The sequence below is a fragment of the Bombus impatiens genome, unplaced genomic scaffold, assembly GCF_000188095.3.
Source record: "Bombus impatiens unplaced genomic scaffold, BIMP_2.2 scf_0099, whole genome shotgun sequence".
Classification (NCBI taxonomy): Eukaryota; Metazoa; Arthropoda; class Insecta; order Hymenoptera; family Apidae; genus Bombus; species Bombus impatiens.
This window is the reverse complement of record NT_176518.1, coordinates 562,766-585,098: the sequence shown is the minus strand read 5'-3', so window position 1 is coordinate 585,098 and position 22,333 is coordinate 562,766. Positions and strand designations below refer to the sequence as shown.

Below are 22,333 nucleotides of genomic sequence, written 5' to 3'. Positions count from 1 at the left end.
TTCTTCGTAAAGAAGTTATCTGTATTTTTTCATTTTTTCATGTTTTCTTGTACATACTGACATACGAAATACATTTTATAAGCCCACGTATAAAACGTTTTATTAAACATCTTTGAATCTTCTCAATACGTACGAAATACGTACGTTAATACGTACGAAAGGGGCGTAACTCACCGGATAGTAAAAATATCACATTCAGTACGTACTCACATTTTATCTCCAATAAGTATTTTACTGAATTAATCTTAAGTTACAAAAGTTCAGTATATTTGTATGTCGTAACAATCCCAATAATTTCGTAATATGTGTCAAAGTTATTAAAACGACAATTACCGTTACATCAACGTAATATACGAAGTAACAACTCAATGAACAATGCTTAATCACTTTGATGGAATATTCTACCGTTAATATATACCCCATAGAGGGATATTTTATGAAATCTACTATGAAAAATACCCGAAAGTATAATCAATTGAAACTACGAATCTTTCAAGCTAAACATGAGAAATTCAAATGCAAGCGAAAAATTGAATTACCTACGCTATTTCACAAATCTATACTATTTTATATTTTTCTACGCCATCCATTCTATCCTCCCTATACATTCAATCACACTTCCAACCTGTTAAAAGGCACGCTTCTATCTTTTTTTTTTTTTTTTACTAATAATTATCACTAGAATGCGGATTTCTATGCATTTGTGGGAAATTTAAAGGTGCAAGAAATGCACAGAATGCGCATGACAGGCAAAAATATATAAAATATTCAAGATACAATATTCTTCCATACAATTATAATATTTCGTAGGGGAAACAAAGCTTAGCTCCCATTTTTTAGTTGTATTCTTAAAAACATGGATTTTCATAAATATCAACAGTCTAATCACTCTTTCTACAACTTTTTGATAAATTACGCATTACAGCTATAAAACAAAACATTATAATACAAATATACTCTATGTATTGCGCGATAAAGAGATTCGTGACAGTCCTCGAATGACATGGTAGACATTTTTTATTTTCAGGCCTTCTTCGAAAGTTAGGATCACATGAATCCTTTCAGAAGAAATGTGGTTTAGACCAGTTTTGCTTTCAATGTATAAAATATCATTGTTGCTTTTAGGGGTGCGATAAAAGTGTCTTACGTGAAATGATTGCATTCAAAAAGGGACATATTACGATATATAGAATGTATTCCTCTTCTTTTTTAAGTCTTTTAAATATATTTTAGGATAGGCAGCTTCTTTTATCATATAATCTATTTTTTTACAATATTATTGACGATATTATGACAAAATTTAGCAATGTATTTATGCTTATATCTTTACATTTTGTATAAATACTTTCATGTAATTTATGTATTCCACGAGACTAATCTCCCATATATCTATTAATAAAGATACATTGATACCAATATATGGATATGGGTATGAATATGGATATAGGTATAAATATATAATGATTATTGTAACATGTAAACCCTGACGAAAGTCGAACTCGTTTGTTCGTTGTGCTGCTCGTGTAATAATCCGTAAGCTGTTGAAACATTGAAGCGAGAATTTCAATTCGAATTATACTTTCAAATAAATGATTAATTTATTTAAAGAATCACCAATAAAATCCTGTTGTCATAATAATACGCGAAATATATTTCGTGACTTTCAATTGCTTTGTATGTAAAAAAATGTTCAAAACACTACTCACAAATTTTATATTCTTATTCCAAAAATTCTTCTAATTGAATAAATATTTTAATGCTTTTCATTGCATCGAATTACACGTAATACTTGTTAAAACTTTCCAAGCGGTATAAATGAAATTTTTTAAATTTCATAAAACAAAATAAACTTCGCTTTCACGTTATTATCATAAATTACTGAATAATTGAAATTAATTCAAAATTCACATTACAATGATATACATTATACAATTTATTATGATAACATTAATTTCAGAATTTCATTGTATATTTCATTTCGAACGCAATGGTACACGTATCATCAGTGACGGTATATGGTTTGAAATTAAATGTAAAAATGGTATGAAGATACAAAAGAAAATATCGTTATTACATTCATGCTTATTTTTTTTATTTATAAAAATTGTTCTTTTTTTTGAAATTATATTATCACAAACGGATTTATGCAAATTACATTACTCAAAGTAGATCTGTATATTGCTCGAAAATTCGTTTAATTCTCATAGAATTACAATTGCTAAAAACATAATTATATATGTATATATTTGTGACAGACAAAATATACTGCCGATTATTATTTCTGATTTTACATACTTCGACGTCGTTTCGACAATTTATTTAGTATATAGGCTCTTTAGGACCAGTAGTCTTCGATATATTTGAAGAATATATAGCCTTTGTAGAAATCTAAGATTAATAGATTGTAATAATGAACATAATTTGAACAGATACTTCAAATTTAAAATATCTTCTCTGCTATTCTTTCTCTACTTCTTCTCATTTGATGCTAATGCTGACGTTGTATAATGCTGCTTCTGCATCTACTTTCCGTTTTTATGCTGACTATTAAATATGAACTTGATACTAAAGAAACAATATGTATAAACTCTTCTATCATATTATGTAAATGAATTCCTTGTTGTTCCCTCAAAATCTTCAAATTCATACCTCGAATCTTTAAAGCTGTCATTAATTTACCATCAGACCAGTGAATAGATTTCGAAATATAATCGTAATAAAATTATTAGTTTGATGTTGTATAAATAAAATTGTTTAGAATCAATGTTTTCGAAATTTACCAGACTATGTAATTAACAACCAAAGGCTTTTAACAATTTAATCTGAATGTAAGTTAATTAAGTTAAGAAAAATTCTTTTCTTAGGAAAAAGCAAAATCTGTAAAGAGATTTATTCGATAACTTATTAAATTTTTGTATACTTTGCTGGTGTCCAATCATATTAAATAGAACATTAAATAAAAAATGTAATAAATTATATGTAATAGCGTCGTAAAGTATGTGATAGTTATGTGTTACTTTTTATTTTCCAAGAGCAAAAAAAAAGACTAAAAAATAAATAAATATATTTCGGTGGAAAGATTTATGAAATGTATAATAACAAGTAAGAGGTAGTTCAATGTGCAATTGAACGATAATTATATTCGTATCGTTTAGTATAAGATTATTAAATAAGATTGTAAATTTATTTGAAATCACGATCGACGATTTGACAAAATCTTATGACTGTATACTTTATGGCCTTGCTATCTTATAAATTGAAAGGTTTGAGATATACGTACTTCTTCCAAAAACCAGCATGTTTATACAGTTTTATTATAGATTATTTTGTAGTCTTTAGATTTTCGGATCTCTGTGTCTCTTCAGAAACGTGTAACTAAAAATTGTATATGCATTCGTTATACTCATTAAATAATGTAAAATGTATGAAAGGAAACGATATATATATATATATATTTGCTAACGTAGTAACATTGATTTTGCTGATATTAAAATTCTTATGTAATCTAGCTAATGCGCGCCACAATACTGTATGAATTTTGTATATACAGTATATTTCAAGAAGGGTGCGAAATAACGTCCTTTAAGAAAAGTTTTACCGACTTTTATCTGTAGTTATTTAATATACATATGTATGCGTTCTTTTAACGAGAATCTTGCATAGGGCACAAACATGTTCGATTTTCAAGAACACTGTATACAAGGTCTAAGAAATTCATTAAGTTGGTTTTTTGCCTAATGATTAAAAATCCTAAAAAGACATGTTAAAAAGAAGGAAAATAATGATTCAAAATAATTTAAAGAACTATAAAAATGATATATATATGTTCTTTAGAAATAACCTATTATTTGAATAAACCGAATTTTGCTATTATGTATTTTATTCCAATCACTAAATTACAAATGTAGTATTATGAATTAATGTATGTTACAATTAATGCGTTACATTTACCAAAAAACTTATGAGACAAAAAGGCGGCTGCTACACTTGTTATGTATGTGCGTGTGTGTGTGTATACATATACATATACATACTATATATAACATTTCTTAATGTACATTTGAATCTTTCCATAAGGAAAAAAAATGTATTTTTTTTCAAATCCATTTGATCTAATCGTAGAACTGACTATAACAATGTAGCTAAACGCAATTAATTCTTTTTTTTTCGCAATTAATTAATTAATTGCGAAAATTAATTCGCGATTTTAAAGAAAACTGGGACGGGTCACATATTGTGGAAAATGAAATCTACCATATTTTTGTAACAACCTATAAAATAGTTTCAAGGATATTTTTATTTTATCGCACATTCATTTCATGCAATAAACTGTTTTATCGTTAACAAATATCATCCAACATAAAATACATGGAAGAAATTTCTGTAAACAGATAATTTTGCAACAAGTACCTGAATTTCAGTATTCGATTGTAGTATTATTTCAGACCAATCAACCCATTTTTCTTTGAAATCTCAATACAAATTCGAAAAAAATACCTTGCATCTTGTTACATACATAAAAGTTTGTTCTAAATCATATTTGTCATCGCTTCTGCGTACTTTTATAATCTGTTAGAGTCGCCGTATAATCTTTGGATCACAAAATAAGAAAATTCGTAGTTCAAGTTACGTATTACGTACGTAATATGTAATTACATATAAGATACAGTTAATAAAATTAATCAAACTATGACCGATAGTTTCTATTCATAACTTACTAAAATAAGGTATTAAAACTATTATTCAGTTTCAGAGCGGCAAGAAATATTCGTGATCCAACGATTAATCGTACTTATAAGATCGGTAGTTCACTTCTAAAACACGCATCTTGAAATTGACATACATTATGCTGCAAATTAAAGCGTACTATTGCATTTATTTTGTGATATTTTAGTAGTATGAATTATTTCTGAGATATGAGTATATCGATTAATTAATTGGTATTAATAAACATGCGTATTTCATGATACAGGTATATGTAATGCGTCAGTATGAACATTATACTATGGGTCGACATAAAAATAGATACAGGAGAATGTGTTTTACAAGAATTACTTGACGCCATCCATACATTTGCTTAAAATTATGTAGATTATCGGTGGTAAGAATCTACAGCACATTGTCAAGCGCAACGGATAATATTATGAGTCTAAATATCATTAACATACATTATTAATCATGTCTAATGACCATTTTTGATTCTCGTTTACTTTTAAGTGTTGAGAACCAAATGAGAATAATAGAACTTGCTAGAGGCAAAATGATATTAATTTAAAGTTGACATACTACAATACTCTCGAGATGATTGCGTTACGACTCAGTCACATAATTTTTATCCTTCGCAGAGAAAATTTTAGATAACATACAAATTGTAATCATAGAACTACAAACTATTCATGGATAATTTATTATTTTATTATTAATCGAGTCTCCCTTTAAATCGAAACTAAATGAATGATTTTAGTTCTTTTTCTTTAAATAATCTAAAATACAATATAAAATATTGTGCATACATAGATAGAAATGCTTTCAGACTTGAGCAGACACCGACATAATTCCAGAAACATGTTTTTTAAATTTTACATTACATACCTTTAATTCACGTTCGTAATACACGTGATTGGTCTAATAAGATCTAATATATATGTACTTATTACGTCAGCACGATACCTATTAGTATTTCGTTTAAACAATCAAACATAATTTGTTCGTAAATGGTATGCACCGCGAAAAAAAAACGAGAAATATCGACATTACTCATCATTACTAATAATATTATAATAATAAATCACAGTATGCTATAAATGTATTATCATTCTTATTGTTGTTGTTGTTGTTATTGTTGTTGTAATCATTGTTGTTGATGTTATTATTATTATCATCATTATTATTGTTGTTGTTGTTATTATTATTGTTATTGTTACTATCATCATCATTGTTATTATTATCGTGGTTGTTGTTATTGTTATCATTATCATCATTATTATTGTTATACTATCATCGACGTTCTTTTATCAAAATTGCTGTTTCTTCTATATTTCTTTTTACCATTACTAGAGCCACATTAACATTTTATTTGTTTTGTAACAATGGTGTGAATGTGTATGACTTTATAGGTGCAAATATAATGTTAACAGTTCGGTTTTTGTGGTGTATGGTGGATCTACACTACCGTTCAGAAGTATAAAAGAAAAAAATTACTGTGGTTAATTAAAAATCATTTAGTCAGAAATCAGCAGGTGTGCGGGTACTTTTGAACGATAGTGCATAAAGAAGTGCACGTTGCATAGCTGTTTCATCTCGCCGCCTCGTCAAGTCGATAAAGGATTGAAACAATATCAGCGAGTCCGTAATCTACTCCGTAGTCATATCTCCTCCTCCTTTCTCCTCTTCCATCTCTCTTTGAATATGATTCATGAATGTACACATGTTTTCTATGGCCAATGAAGAAAACCGCAAAAGCCCGGTTTCCACTGAGATCATGTAATTCGACAATTTTTTAAACAAATAGGTACAAACACTTATGTACTCTTTCTTGTTTACAGGCGTGCCTGGTGGAAACTACCAGCCACGAAGTGCCTGTTTTAAACGGCACCAGTAGAATAGTAGACTAGTTAGTGCTTAATTATCCACTAATTGAATTCTGAGACCCCTTGACGGAATTTTAAAAGGGGACTTCGAATAACCATGGGAAAACAAAACAGCAAACTGAAGCCAGAAGTATTAGAAGACCTCAAGCAAAATACGGAATTCTCAGGTAGATTTTCATCAATTTTGTTCATATATGTATTTCATTTAACATTCAATTCAATAATAAATAATTCGAAATTCAGTTAACTAATATTTTTTTCACTTTAATTCTATCTAACAGCTAAGAACAAACTCAATAAATCTAAAACTTCTAACAAAGAACTAGGGGGAGAAGGGATTTAACTTTTTAATTTTTATTCTTTTTAAAGATGCTGAAATCCAAGAATGGTACAAAGGCTTCTTGAAGGATTGTCCGAGTGGGCACCTCAGCGTAGAAGAGTTTAAAAAAATATATGGAAATTTCTTCCCTTACGGTGATGCCTCTAAGGTAAATTAAATTATTGATTTATAAAATTTATTGAAGGTATACACGTATTAATTAAATAAAATTAATTCATCTGATAAACGATAAAACTTTTATAATTTTTACATTTTTTCAAAGCATTAATTACTATCAAGCAGTCGTCCTAACTAATTTTCAAAATGTCTGGTTCCAATTTTCTTCTTCTTTTATTACTAAAATTACTAAAAGCACGACTTTCATTAACATTGAAATATGCTCATTTATATACATTTTATCGTAATTATAACTATTTATTTGAGATTGTTCTATCACATTATTCACAAATATGTTACGCGTAGTTTGCAGAACACGTATTCAGAACATTCGACGCGAATGGGGATGGAACAATCGACTTTCGAGAATTTCTATGCGCTCTCAGCGTAACATCTCGTGGTAAACTGGAACAGAAATTAAAGTGGGCCTTCAGCATGTACGATCTTGATGGTAATGGTTATATTTCGCGGCAAGAAATGCTGGAAATTGTGACGGTAAGGATGAAACGATTACGAGGAATGAAAGCTCAATTTTGATAATTTTGCGATACTGGGCTGTGAAGATCTCAAATATTCGATTAATGTATCCATTATAATCGGAAAACGATTTACCAAACAGTAAAAAACAAGATCGCAAATATCTTAATTCATTTTAATGCAACCTAATGCCTAGTTAATAGTGGCTTGAAAAATGACAAAAGAATATAATAATAATAGTTTCTTTTTCTCAGCCTCCAGGTCATGAAAAGGGACTCGGTTTACAATTAACTCTTAAATTCAAACAAATACTCGTATTTAATTTATTTCTAGATACTCATATAAAAATACTGCTCTACTTATCAGGCAATCTATAAAATGGTGGGGTCCGTAATGAAAATGCCGGAAGATGAATCTACGCCAGAAAAAAGAACCGACAAGATATTCCGACAGATGGATAAAAACAAGGATGGCAAATTATCGCTCGATGAGTTCATAGAAGGGGCAAAAAGTGATCCGTCTATCGTGCGACTGTTGCAGTGCGATCCTAGTGCACAAGCTCAGTGAGGCCCTGGGCTATTACGCAAGTATTACTGTGTCATCTATATAACAAGGTCGGGACCCGGTCCGATAATGTCCACTAGAAATAAAGCAAATAGAAAAGTTACGTTCATAAAGAAATATCCTGGATCTGAAGGATTCACTTGGAAATCTATCAAAGCATTACTGTTATAATTTAATTCTCTTTATTTAGAAAGATATTTACTTACAAAAATTAGTTAATAATAAACCAGAAGAATTCTATTCCTTTCAGAAATTATTACAATTAATTTTATTTTCTTATGAATCGTAATAAATGGTATAGAAAACATTTGATAGGTTTTCACGTGAAATATCTTTACGTAATTATTTACTAAAAAATATAGGTGGTAGAAATAAGAGACATTTGTAAATTGGACCGGAACCCGAATAAGTCCAGGGCCTCTGGGCCCATGGCGCTTGCGCATACCGCAAGCTAGTCTACAAGACTAGTCCAGTCGCTCCGTCTCGTAAACGGATCGGTTTTAACACAACAAGTTTCATATATTTCGATAGTACTATGCTGCGTAGGGACGAATGACTTGTGAAGCTATCGAGAGATCCCGAGAATTTTGATTCGTAATAATTCTAAACAAACGTAGAAATATAGAATACAAAACATGAAATACTACGTATTTCTACGTACGTAGAAATTCTACGACGGACATACTACATATATTACCTGGATCTTGTGGTTGATTTTTCTGATAATTCTAACTATATGTTCCTTTCCGTTTTTGTTATTCGATCACGCTAGTTAGAAGATTATTTAATCTCATATTATTTTTTCTATTTTTTCGATGCTCGCAATCTTACGGAACACTCGTAAAAACCGATTTTTACAAAAGCTCGATGTTGTTGAACGATATTTTTTACGATATAATTGCTTTTAACTACTGTTGACCTTCTTTTAACGAGGTGATTATATATTAGCTATATATTATCATATATTATTACGTATATTAACGTTATCATGTGTTCGCGACCTTCAGTTAAAATTAAACATTATAAATAATGCCCCTCGTCGACACGTTCTCGAGTAATCATTTTTAGCACAAGTCCCCGTCATACGCAGCTTAAGGGTAAATTAATCTTTAAATGCGTTACATGATTTTTGTAAGCTATTTGCAAAAGCATATTTTATATTAAAAGATAGTAAACGTTTATAATTTTAGCAAAACGCCTTTGATTTTTCAGTACACGCTGTTGTAAAACTGTTAATTACCGAAAAGACTTATTTACGTGGTATCGTACTATATTAGCAACGAATTTAAGCAATTAATGGTCATCGAAATAACAAAGGTCATTGGAAAAGGGTATAAAGCGAAAAGTCTCTTGTTCAACGAAATATCATGCTTTCAGAATGCATGTGTAATATGAAGTTTTGTTCTTCTTTATAGATACGTAACATTTGCTCAAATAGCCATTATGTTTCATTTTATTAATAAATAGCAAAAATGTATAATGAAAGACTGTGGAAATATTGGTATGTTAACGTTAATTGAAATATAATACAATTAAATATTTTTGTAGCTTTAAACACATATTTTTTTCTATTCTAATATTCTACATTAATTTAAATAATCACTTAAAATTTCCGTAAAATTAGATAAACGTTTCTTCCAAGAGCTTACACCCCCGTGACCTTTGTTACAATTGCTTTATTAATACACGTTAATTTTGATAGAATAAATTCAGCTAGAAGAATAGAGTAAAATTAATCATCTTCTCGTAAAAGAAGGAAAAAGTGTAAAGTATCATTGCCTATTCAAGTAACTGAATTCATGACGATTTTCAGTTGCTTTTGAGCTACTGAAAACCTACCAAGATTTCGAGCCGAATGGAAGATTTGGACAAAAAGAAATGATGGAAAAAGAAGCAAATGACGAAGAAATGGCAAAGAAAATAAAATGAAAAATGGGAAGCCGAAAGAATCACGCTCACGCGCATAAACTGTTTTAGAGATTTATTTTTACGAGTGCGTATGTCGCGTGTACGTGTGCGAACATGCTATGTGTGCGACTAAGTATTTTAATGTGCATTTGCGCGTATGCATACGAATAGAGAAGAAGCAGCGAATAGTACAGAGTAGCAAAGAATATGAAAGGAGTAATGAGATACAAAACTTTATATAAGGACGACAACAAACTTAGACTTAAAAACAGATGCAAAAAAGAAATAGCGAATAATATAAAATCTCCCATTAGCTATTGTTCAATTAGAATCAATTTATTTTATCACACATTACATATATGTATACGCGACATTGTAACTCTGTTCATTTTTTATCAGTGATACGACATAACAATTTACTGGTTCCTTAATTATAACATGATCGATTTATAACAGAATTTCCATTAATTACGCAAAATAAGATATATATTTGTAAATTTCAATTTACATTTCGACAAATCTTGAAAGATTCGTCGTTGTTCTTTATACGTTATTATTTTTTTCGATATATTAAAATATGATAACCGTTGTTTTATTAATTTTTCTGCCCTGCTTGGTATCACTGGAGAAAATGACCAATACACATATGTTATGATTTTGCACTTGGTCGTTACACTGGCAGTATTGTTTTACAGGAGAGCAACATATTATAAAGATACAAATATGTACATATATACACCCCACATATATATATATATATATATGTGTATATATTTGTATCAACACATATGTATACCTATTATACTTTCTAAGATGTACATTCTTTCATCTTGTGCTCATTAATAATTAAGGATAAAGACTACATAGTTATATCTTTTATCCACATAGTCACTGTATAAATTAAATAACCTCATTAAAATTAATATATAAGATTCTAAAATAAATCTTGAATTTTTCTCGCTATTCAATAGGACATAAATAGCAACACGAAAGGAGAAAATTAGTAATTATAAAAAAGAATGATGACTTTGCCTTCTGAAATATACAAAAAGAAAGAGAAGGGAAAATGAAGAAAATTCTATTTAGGTAAAGTAGGATCGATATTTTACATTCAGTACTAGTTGACACAAAATGTAATTATTGTATCTTAAAACAGGAGAAGCAATAAGCAAGAAAAAAAAAATAAATCGCGACTAAATTAGCACGATTTTAAAATCGGTGATGTCGTGTAATTTTTATAATTTCACAGTCGCCCAGTATTTAACAATTTTCTAACAGTTTTTTTATGAAACAAGCACGTAAGATGGATATTAAGTCGTGTCAATTCGTTAAAACACGAGTAGTATTAGTCAGTTAATATAATTCATGAATTGAAAAATAGAAGGAAGAAACATTTTACGATGAATTAAAAGCTATTGAATTGTATGTAATTAAAAAGTTCTCCAAACGTACCGTTGTATATATTAATTCTTTCTTCTCATTACGTATTCTTCCTTTAATTTATTCCAAAAAATTTTGTTTTCTATCTTATACTTTATAACGATTTTAATTTATTGTTAAAATCATTTTCAAATTATATTATTTTATATGTGACTAGATAATATTAAATTTGTATAAAAAAATGATTTTTTGTTAATTTATTTTTAACTTAAAAGATAGTTTCATTAATTTTCAATATAGTATTAGCAAAAATTTGAATACAACATTTTGTTTATCCAATATCTATTAAATTGCTTAAATCATTTTTAGAAAATTTTAAAAATGAGCCTTTAAATAATCAATTAAATGACATAACAACAGATATATGCACAAAATAATTTCAACAATGTAAGATGTATGTATTTAAATACGCAAATATCAGGAATGTGACAAGTGTATATAAATATATTTAATTGTATTGTAAACATGAAAGTTTTCAGTTGTGACAGATACAACAAAAGCAATTTATTTGAAATTACTATTCTTTCCATGATTATTATATATTTATGTATATAAATATATTTTGTTTCTGTCAATAGCACTTATCAAATGTTCTCAAGTATTATACACTCAAACTAAAAAAAATGGAATGATTTGTAATTAAAACACAAAAGTTGATTTATTTGTTGCAAAATTTTCATTCTTATATATTTAATATGTAATCATAGTAGTAAAGAAAAAGTTATAATAACTTCATTTACATTTAAATTTTATAAATTTTCGAAAGATAGAATATTCTTGAAACCTTTAATGGTACAACTATTTTATTAAATTTATTTCTTATGATGAAATTCTATATTTTGTTGTTAATGACATTTTACATAATTAATTTATTAAAATGACAAGTATCAGAATGTACTTTTAAAAAAGAAGAAAGAATGGAACATTAAAAGTATACCTTCTATAAGAAAATGTATGCTTAAGATGAAGGAGGAAAAAATAAAGGAAAAAATAATACTATGAAATGAATATGAAATATAAGTTCAAAATGCTGCAATTAAGAATGTAAATTTCAACATTCAAGAATTCTCATAAAGTAGTTATATGTACTTCATTTTTTTAAACATTAGATACAATACATATATTAAATAATATAAATTTTGTTCAAATTTATTTAAAAAAAGATATCAGTGATGACAGAAAAATTATAGCCATTAAGGGTTCCTTTGATATTCTAAAGAAAACTATATCTTACGAAAGAACATTTATAAACTTCGTTAAATTTATTGCTAAAAATTTACTATACTGCTATACCATGCTGATTTATTATAACCCAAGTCAATTGAGAAATCACATGTTACATACTATTGTTCAAATATATGTTATATATTGTTATCGAAAATAACATTTTTATGAATTTCTATGCTGGAATAAGGATTGCAACTAGTAAAATAATATTGAAATAGCATTTACTGCTCGTGTTTATCGTGATATTTCTTCCTAAACTATATAATTTCTTCCTAAAGATAAGATGTATAAAATTCGAATCCAATTACTGAGTGATGATTTTAACTCCTTCCAATAACACTTCATGATTTAATGGTTAAGAAAAAATAAAATTTATGCCAGAGCTATATAGTAACCTTAACACTTTTTCTCTCTATCTCTTAGCATGAAAAGAAATACCTAACACTTTTCTTTCTGTGGGTTTAATAAATGTCAACATTTGTTGCATATTAAAATTTATCTATACTATATTATGATTTTTGCCTAATATTTTAATATTCCTAATAAATTAGAGATTGTTCTTTAGAATGTCAACAGTATAACAGATTACTAATATTTCTTGTACCAAGAACCTATCACAGAAACTTTAATAATACTTCTAACATCTCTTATTAATAACTCATGCCTTGAAAATTTTCTGCACTTATAAAAATCTTCTGATACCTATCTTAATAATGATCACAATGGAGTCGTATAGTTTCACAATTAAATAATGTTATACATGCGATATATACATTATCCAAAGCAGTATTGTTTTAATTCATAAAAATCTCATTCTTTTCTTTGTTACTATATCGTCATTATTCTTTATATAACAAATTATTTATACCCATATTTGAGTAAAATAATTCTGTACTCACAAAAGTGATATTTTTATAGCAAAAGATAAGAATACCTACTGTGTGTGTTTAATAAAGAACATAATAAAGAACAATAAGTGTGTTAATATGTAAGGAAGTATGAAAATTTAAAAATAGTCATATAAATAATTTTTTAAGTTATTTATTGTTGCACAAGTATTTGTTCCATTCATAAATGGTAGAATAATAATTAAAATTGATAAACAAACTATACGGCTCAAATTTTAACAAACAAAGGAGGTAATAAATGAAATCCTTCAAGTACACACCAAAGATTATAATCCTCTACCGGTGTTTCTCTCATACATTAAAAATAGATGTTCTCCTATTGATATTAATATTGTATCTTTCTTCTTTTACCAATTACTTGTTCATGGTAGCTCTGTAATCTTTTGTAATTCTTGATGTCTTCAAAAGTTGAGTATTTTTTAAATCTTTCATCTGTTTCTATTATGTAGAATTTCACTTGATTGTCTATGGCTCAATATTTTTTATCGCTAGGGATTATTAACAGATTCAGTTTAAGTCTATATATTTATTGGTGCTAAGTGTGTATGTGAAGTACAAAATGTATATTATTAATATTATGTTCATCATTATTACTAAAATCGTTTTGTCAAACTTTTGCTTAACCACTTCCGTGTCAATATCTTTTTAACCATTGATTATTAAATACAAGCAAAAATTTATCTAAAAGATGTCATGTTAAAAGTAATTTTATTACTTTTATTATTTTATAATTAATAATTCCTGATCAGATACTGAAATGGCTCATGCAAAAGTAAAATATTACATTTTTATATTGTGGTATCCCCAATTATAACAAATAATTAATTAGTTAATTCAGTATATAGTTAATTTACAATCTGTGTAACAATATAATATAAGATACTAATATTGTACAAAGCAAAAGAATTAAAAATCAAAGCACAATTCATCATTTTATTGTTATATTGAGACTAGAACACCGGTACAATATTTGCGTACAATATTGGTTATAAGACATGAAATATTAATTTGCTTTATGCCTTAGACATATTTACTATAAATTAAAATAATAGTTTGTCATAAGTAATGGTTATTAATAGTGATTTATTATTATATATAAGGATAAAATAATTTGTGTATCAATTAATTATTACATTAAAGTGTTGATATTATACTCGTTCAACCTGAGTTTTAATATATCTTAAAACATTTCTAAGTCACATTTCATGACGTTTTTCCATTTTTATAAAATGTATTTTTAAAATGTCATTATATTATATTCAGTCATAAAATGAACAAAATTTATTACGTAAATTATAAAATTGTATATTCTTATTTTATACAGGAGCATACCATTAATTTACTATTTAATAATATTAAAAGAAAAATATTCCAGAACTTGAAGTCACTGCATCATATATAAAGGTATTATGAACTGGTTTATATTGATTTGTAACAAATTTTATAACTTCTTGAGCTGCAAGGCCACCTAAAAATGCTGATACTGAATGCAACTCTGCTCCACCAAATCGACAAAATTCATGAACATAATCATCTTTTACCAATGGTCCACATCCCCATTCATTCAGTAACTTTGTTATGCATGCCTAAACAAAAAGGACAGTTATATAATAATATTCATACTTTTTTCCTATTAAAATAATTATTTTATATGAAACATACCTTAAGCTTAACTATATCAGGTTCTACTTGATCATCAAATTCTCCAGGATATGAATTATATTCTGTTTGAAATTTTTCAACCCCCCTAAGAACAACGTAATAAATCATCATACTCTCAGGATTTTCTAAACATTGCACTGAAAAGAGTAGAAAATTATTAATTACTAATTTATGTCACTCACAGGATGTTTAATATTTTTAAAACTATACAATTATTTTTAATCATTCTGCTTCCAAATTTTATAAGTTATTATATAGTACCTATATTGCTTGCATCAAAAATTTTAGAATCATATTCATTTGCGATACACGTTCCCCTTTGGACATGTATGTTCAAAGCATGTCTGCAAAACAACTTTACATCTCTTTCAGAAATGGAATCTGAAGATTTTCCTAATTGTCGTAACAGTTGCAATGTACGTCGCCATACTGCTTCTGCATCAACTATCGCTTGTTTGTGATATCTACAATAAACAAATTTATCTAAATATACTAGAAAAACGATATCTTTATAATAAATGTCTTATAATAAAGAATCTCACATTTGCTGAAATGTTATATATTTTTCTGTATCTGCTGTCATATCTGGCAAAGTACCTTTTAATGGTAATAATCCACCTCCCTCATTTTCAACAAAATCTTTTATTGCTTTAGCTATAATCCAAAATGAACTACTCTAAAAGTATATTAAATTAGTTTAAAGTAATATTATTCACTTGCATGATAATACTGTTTTGTTATACCTTAGCTGTTAAATTGATGCATTTATCATCATTAAGAATATTCATTACATTCTCTGGAATCTCAGTACATCCTACACATGTATTAACAGCTTTAATAGCTTCTTCAAAATTTTCTTCGCTATTTGCAGTATCATTCTCATCTCTCCTCATTCCTTCTTTTATCATTTCTTTTAATTGACTTTTTTCTTTGTAAGTTTTTGGTAATTCCCCATTATTTAGAATCCAATTTTCTAAAAATTTGTACAATATAACTAAGTATGGTATATGAGAGTGATCTTTAAAACTCAGTTCATCTAAATTTATGGTATCAAGATGCTTCTTTAATGTCTCAAATGGTTTATCTAAACGCAAATCTGGAGTTTCATTGTCTGGATGTGTTTCTATGACTGTATGTTCCTTTATTTGAATCCTCATATATGCAATAAATCCTATACTTCTACACACTATTAAAGGTATGTTTAATTCCCAAAGCCTTTGTGACAGAAGAATTAAAGATCTGAAAATTTTTTTCTTTTAAAATATATAATTTAAAATAGGTCAAGTTCCTACAATAATTTATTATTTATAATGATTCCTACTTTTCAACTAATGAAGTAGCTACAACAACAGTAAAATTGTTGAAAAAGTCAGGACTATTGCATAAAATTTCTTCAAGTTCCTCATCTATATAATCACCTCTAACATCAGAATTTAATTCTAACAACATTTGTGTTGCTACCTGTGCTCTTGATTTCCCTATACAGTCTGCTTCTAGAAAGAAACTATTTAAAAATATGCATTAAGTAAATTTAAAATATTTTGATACAACTCTTTTATGTATAATTATTAACATCTCTGCATATATACTTTGCCCCAATATCTTCATTAGTAACCTTTTTCCCATCTACGATTGTAAATGCCCCAATGCCTGGTAAAACTAAGGATTTTAAAATTTCTGTACCAAGGCCTGTAGCGTTTATGACACAAACATGTGCACTTTCTAATGCAGTTTGACCATGATCACCCCATAACCTATTGGTAATTATTAATATTATTAATATATTAATTAATATATTAATATATATTAATTAATATATTAATAATATTAACATTATTAATATATTAATATTATAACTAAGTTAATTAACTTATTATAAAAATTTAATTATTCGTCAGGCTGATTAAAGAGAATTATTTTATCATAAATATACAATTACTTCCAATTACCTTTCTGATCCTGAAATAGGATAGGTTTTATATATCTATATATTATATGTATAAAATCTATACCTTAATTGTCTATCATATTTTCTGTTTTTTTCAGATTGTTCTGGTGATTTCGGTGCTGGTGATGCCATAAGGATAGACTAATAAAAATGGAATAATAATACAACACTTTAGATCAGATGAATTACACTTTTGATCAAACTATTAAACTGACATACACAAAACAACCATAAGCGCAAGTTTACTTATAAACTTTCACAAATCGTCATGAATAGAGCAGTTTCATAGATGGAACATCATAAGAAAAAAGAAGTAACCCTTTACAAACTGAAAAGTTCAGTTTTAAATTTTATTGTACGATTTATTGAAATAAATAGTAATTAGCCTACACACGTATATTATTACAGTTGTAATACTGAGTTATTGCAGATAAAATAATCATATATATCACGTTGATTAAATTGATGTATATGTATGTGTTTGGTATATATAATTTATACTCCTGACAAATATAAACAATATTGTATGTAATTTATATTTTGTCGTAAACCTCATTTATTATGTTGCGGGTTGATAGTACATTGTACACCATGCTTTTGAACAAAAAGTTTAAAGTTATTTTTATTGCATTATGAAAATTTTCATTTTTTTATAGAAATGGTAGGTAATTAAAATATTGAAATGCAATCAAAAACATATCTTCAATTAACTTTGGCAATAATTAAACCACATGTTGTTAAATCTCCTTTTGTGCTTCAGGTAAGAGGATATAACCTAAATTGAATGCAAATTTGAGACATATATACAAATGTAAAACTTTTAAACGGCAGCAAAATAGGGTTGGTGGAACAGTTGATTTCCATTTCTGAATAAGATTATAGTAATATTTAAATATTATTGTAATTTCAGAAAATTCGAGATTCAATAATTGACAACAACTTAAAAATTGTCAGATCACGCAGGACAATAATTACTCAAAAAGAAGCAGTGTTATTTTATGAAGAACACAAAGAAAAGTTCTTTTATAATCGTCTTCTGACATTTATGTGTAGTGGCCCATCAGATATTTATATTTTAACAGATCACAATGCTATTGCTAAATGGAGACAATTAATGGGTCCTACAAAAGTTTATCAGGCACAATATACTGCCCGTGATACAATTCGAGGAATGTATGGTCTATCAGATACAAGAAATGCAACGCATGGTTCTGGTATACTCTTCACTTTATAAATCCCCATCTATGTTATTTGTGTATAATATAAAAAAGTATTCTTTTAGATTCAGTTGCATCTGCAGAGAGAGAAATAAGAATATTCTTTAGTGATTTTAATTTTAAGAAATGGTACGAACATGATGAAAAATATTATAATTTAGGTCAAATTCATTTTGATCCAGTAGCTTTTGTACATACTATTAACACGAGTTTCCCTAATAAAGAACAAGTTACAAAGTAAATATTGTAAATAAAGTATTACTAAATATTTAATAATATAGAATTTTACAAAAGTTGTGTATATTATATACAGTTATTAAATATAAATATACATACATATATATGTATATCTATATAGATGATGTATAATAATTCAGCACCTGACAAAGAAATATCTTCAATATTTAGGAACAATAAAATAAGTTGATATAAATGTATATATTGTAATCTTGTTTTGGTTTGCTCTTTACTTGAGATTTAATAGAAGTACCCTTTGCTTTTATACGAACTTATCAAGGATTAATCTTGATTTTCTCATATTACCTTTTTATATTTAATTAGGTATTATCATTAATAAATAATATTTGAAGTTATGAGACATTAGTGAAACTTAGTTTCTAAATATATATATAAAATGGATATACTTTCTTTTTAGGGATATTGATCAAAAGGTTTCTTCTTGTTCTTTGGTTAAATATGTAGTTGAATAATCAAGTATACAAGTATTTCAATTGAAAAAAGAAAACTATTATACGTATATGAACTTATTTCATCACTTTCGAGTGCTGCTAAAAAGCATTTCTTAACTATCTTTTTAATTCTTTATGAAACTTCATCAGTTTTCGAGAAAAGCTTTTAGGATATTAATGTTTGATTTGATGAACTTTGCAAATTGGTAAAGCTCCATTGAAAAATAAGGAAAAATAATTCCTGTTTCTTATACATTAAATTATATAACTGTATATAAAACAATAACAATTTAAGCATTCATTTTTACATAAACTTTTGGTCTTGAGAAAACTTTTATCCCTTCTTCTAATTTGTTCAATTGTTTCTCTATTTCAATTTTTCGTCGTTGCGCCCTAAGGGTATCCACTTTTATAGGCATCATATTTAATTCAGTTACATAATCTTGGTAATCTAGAATAGTAATATTGATTTAAATAAACCACGATTTCACTTTAAAAAATTTAATTTTTAAATTACATACTCTTTTTTAACATTTGCAATGTCTCCTTACGCTCATTATCAGGTAATGGAACATGTCCATTTGGACAATTAGGATCCAATTCTTCTACTTTAGCTCTCTGTACCCTTTCTTGAATTTCCTTTCTGTTCTTAATATACCTAATCAAATAGTTTTTCAACAAAAAAGTTTTAGTCAGAAGATTTAAAATCTAAGAAATAAAATTAAAAATGGTATGTACAAATTATAGATCACTGATGTAATAATTGCTATTTGTAGTAAAAAATATAAGAAAAAATCGAATCAATGAATAATAATAAATATACGTATAATACATATTTACATACCTTGGAACTACACCCATGCGATAATTTGTAGGAAGATTGTTATTATTACTATTATTACTGGTGTTGTTATTCATTTGGGTTGCTATCTTATTAGTTACAGTGGTATGTTCTTTGTTTAATTTAATAAAATTTACTTCTTCTTTAGATAATACAGATTTGGAACTTTTTGTATCATTTTTAGCTTGTGTATTTTTTTCAACGACTCGAATATCTCCTTGATCTAAAGGTGAATTTGTTATACTTCTTGAAGATACATTAATTTCTTCATTTGTATTATCTTTATTTATTGATTCATAACGATTTAAATATTTTTTTGAAGGGTATCTACACAGAGAAATTATTATTAGCAAACTTTAGACTACTATAATAACAATAATAATGATAATGACCTGTACACAAAAATAGCAAATAAAATAACTCTGAATAAAATATACAAATATACATACTTAACTATTCCTTCAGAAAATAGATCATCAATTTCCTGTGTGTCCAGTGTTTGAATACCTTGACTTTTAACTTTAATTTGAACCTTTATATCATTATCAGTATCTCCAACTGATTTATATGAAAAATTAGGATTTGATGAAATATTCTCATGTAATTTCTGCGTACATTTATGTAATCCTTTATTTTCCTTTTTTCTTTCTTTAATTAATAAATTATTACTTGTTGAATGTATTGTCTTTTTCATAAAAATATTATCTTTGTCTAATGTTGACGCACTTATTTTCTTACACAATTCTTGATGCTGATCTAATTTACTATTTACACTTGTATTCACATTATCATCCTTTTTTGTTCGAAGATTTGTATTAACTTTTGATAAAACATTATTATTTTGATTATTACCATAATTATTATTATTAATTTTTCTACGGTTGGATATTTGTGATTTTTGTACATCTTTTGTTCCTTTATTAATATGTAAGTGATCTATACGACGAAGATTTTTGACATTTTCATGTATGAAATTTTTTCCTTTTACTGATTCTAAAAAAGAAAATATTAATTACTAAATAATTTACAATAAAAATATAGATAACAATCATTATAAATACTAGTAAATATAAAGTTACTATTTTAATATTAATAAATAATTTTGTAAAAGACATACTTGAATCAGGAAAAATGCCTTTTAGCGTTGTCATGTCCAATTGTTATTTAATACTACTGCCTAAAAGTGATATTTTTTTTCTTCGTTAATCCATAAAATAAACAATTACGATTGTAATATTTCTAACTGAATAATTTTTAATGCATAATTTCCTTTACTATTAGCGTTACTAAATAAACAATGTTGTTTATAACTCGAAATATACAATATATAAAAATGATTAGAAAAACAGTATAGCCAACACAATTATTAAATTTATTCTGCTGGGAATTTGTATAAGGTATTAAAAATCAGTTTTGTATCCATTTTATGAAAATATACAAAATAATTCTTAGAAGAAAACCTAATTGTGGTCATTTTAAATGAACAAAAAAGAAATTGTATAAAAAGATGTTTACCTAATTAATGAGATTATTATTCAGTAATATATTTTTATTAAAACGGATAAGAACATTCAGAAAGCATATTTACTTTTTTTTGGTGAGATTACACAATGCTTCTACATGAATTGATTTCTTAAATAATTTTGTCATAATTATAACATATGTATTTATAATATGATACACATTGCAATCATTGTTTATAGTCTATTCAACGTGTTGAGTTGATTGAAGTAAATAAAACCACGTGATCGGGATCCAGATGAAACAGGATTGCTTCACAATCTTGAGATATTATAAAATGAAATACTCCGAAATAGCTTTTGAAGAATGTCTTCCTTCGATGAAAACTACAACTTTGCATACTGAAGGAAAAAATAAACTATAAAATAGGAAATATAAAATTACATTCTCGAATGTTAAATTTCTAAATAAAGAAACCGGACATATTCGTCAAACTAACTTCAGAAAATATATCTCTTAACCTTTAACCAAATATATTAAATTAGGAAGCAGAGACAAATCTTTTCTACACTAACGAATATAAATCTATTCTTGAAAATCATAATTTGTTAGTACTATAGACTAGACCACGATCGTTGCATATGACTGCACCGGCCAATAACTAGAGTTCCATATACCTTGTGACCAATATCTTTTCCCTTAATAATTTAATTCGTTAAATTGACTACAGTAGATCTGCTGCATCTTTAAATTAATTTTGGTAGAATAAAATCTTGTATATATATTATATCCAAGTTAAAAGGATTATTGTATATAATAAAAAAAATATTAGTGGAAGGTATATTATTCAGATCACTTTTTATTATAATTTTTTAAATAATAAAATTTTATTATTTTGTATTGTT

General features: G+C 26.9%; 4 protein-coding genes across 11 annotated transcripts in view; 2 read left to right on the top strand and 2 right to left on the bottom strand.

The window, feature by feature from the left end:
• The window catches only part of LOC100745450 (neurocalcin homolog), a 76,913-nt gene extending 65,427 nt beyond the window's left edge, over positions 1–11,486 (top strand). For both annotated transcript variants that reach the window (XM_003486142.4, XM_033318501.1), the window contains exons 2-5: positions 6,546–6,757; positions 6,960–7,078; positions 7,393–7,581; positions 7,930–11,486. In XM_003486142.4, the coding sequence (XP_003486190.1) occupies positions 6,688–6,757; positions 6,960–7,078; positions 7,393–7,581; positions 7,930–8,130 (579 nt within the window). In that variant the 5' untranslated portion in view covers positions 6,546–6,687 and the 3' untranslated portion in view covers positions 8,131–11,486. The remainder of the gene's footprint in view (positions 1–6,545; positions 6,758–6,959; positions 7,079–7,392; positions 7,582–7,929) is intronic.
• Positions 11,487–14,878: 3,392 nt separating this feature from the next.
• LOC100745204 (NEDD8-activating enzyme E1 regulatory subunit) lies at positions 14,879–17,888 on the bottom strand. 4 transcript variants are annotated; one of them, XM_033318498.1, is made up of 9 exons: positions 17,772–17,888; positions 17,285–17,361; positions 16,862–17,026; positions 16,594–16,776; positions 16,016–16,511; positions 15,815–15,948; positions 15,534–15,736; positions 15,273–15,409; positions 14,879–15,196 (listed from the first exon to the last, which is right to left on the bottom strand). In XM_033318498.1, exons 1-9 carry the CDS (start codon positions 17,811–17,813, stop codon positions 14,966–14,968), a joined length of 1,668 nt encoding a protein of 555 aa, XP_033174389.1. In that variant the 5' UTR covers positions 17,814–17,888; the 3' UTR covers positions 14,879–14,965. The 4 variants fall into 4 exon arrangements, with proteins under 4 accessions (XP_033174389.1, XP_012250153.1, XP_033174390.1 ...); XM_012394730.3 differs by lacking the exon at positions 17,772–17,888 and adding an exon at positions 17,440–17,546; XM_033318499.1 differs by lacking the exon at positions 17,772–17,888 and adding an exon at positions 17,222–17,231 and having other exon boundaries at positions 16,594–16,765; positions 17,285–17,524.
• On the top strand, positions 17,754–18,874 carry LOC100741292 (nucleoside diphosphate kinase 6). 2 transcript variants are annotated; one of them, XM_012394735.3, is made up of 3 exons: positions 17,754–17,881; positions 18,131–18,434; positions 18,503–18,874. In XM_012394735.3, exons 1-3 carry the CDS (start codon positions 17,879–17,881, stop codon positions 18,676–18,678), a joined length of 483 nt encoding a protein of 160 aa, XP_012250158.1. In that variant the 5' UTR covers positions 17,754–17,878; the 3' UTR covers positions 18,679–18,874. The 2 variants fall into 2 exon arrangements, with proteins under 2 accessions (XP_012250158.1, XP_012250157.1); XM_012394734.3 differs by having other exon boundaries at positions 17,778–17,980.
• Positions 18,875–19,190: 316 nt separating this feature from the next.
• LOC100745082 (probable serine/threonine-protein kinase DDB_G0282963) lies at positions 19,191–22,076 on the bottom strand. 3 transcript variants are annotated; one of them, XM_012394732.3, is made up of 7 exons: positions 21,950–22,076; positions 21,483–21,846; positions 21,085–21,144; positions 20,417–20,960; positions 19,971–20,294; positions 19,648–19,784; positions 19,191–19,577 (listed from the first exon to the last, which is right to left on the bottom strand). In XM_012394732.3, exons 3-7 carry the CDS (start codon positions 21,116–21,118, stop codon positions 19,417–19,419), a joined length of 1,200 nt encoding a protein of 399 aa, XP_012250155.1. In that variant the 5' UTR covers positions 21,119–21,144; positions 21,483–21,846; positions 21,950–22,076; the 3' UTR covers positions 19,191–19,416. The 3 variants fall into 3 exon arrangements, with proteins under 3 accessions (XP_012250155.1, XP_003486187.1, XP_012250156.1); XM_003486139.4 differs by having other exon boundaries at positions 21,483–22,070; XM_012394733.3 differs by having other exon boundaries at positions 21,653–22,070.
• Positions 22,077–22,333: the final 257 nt, after the last annotated feature.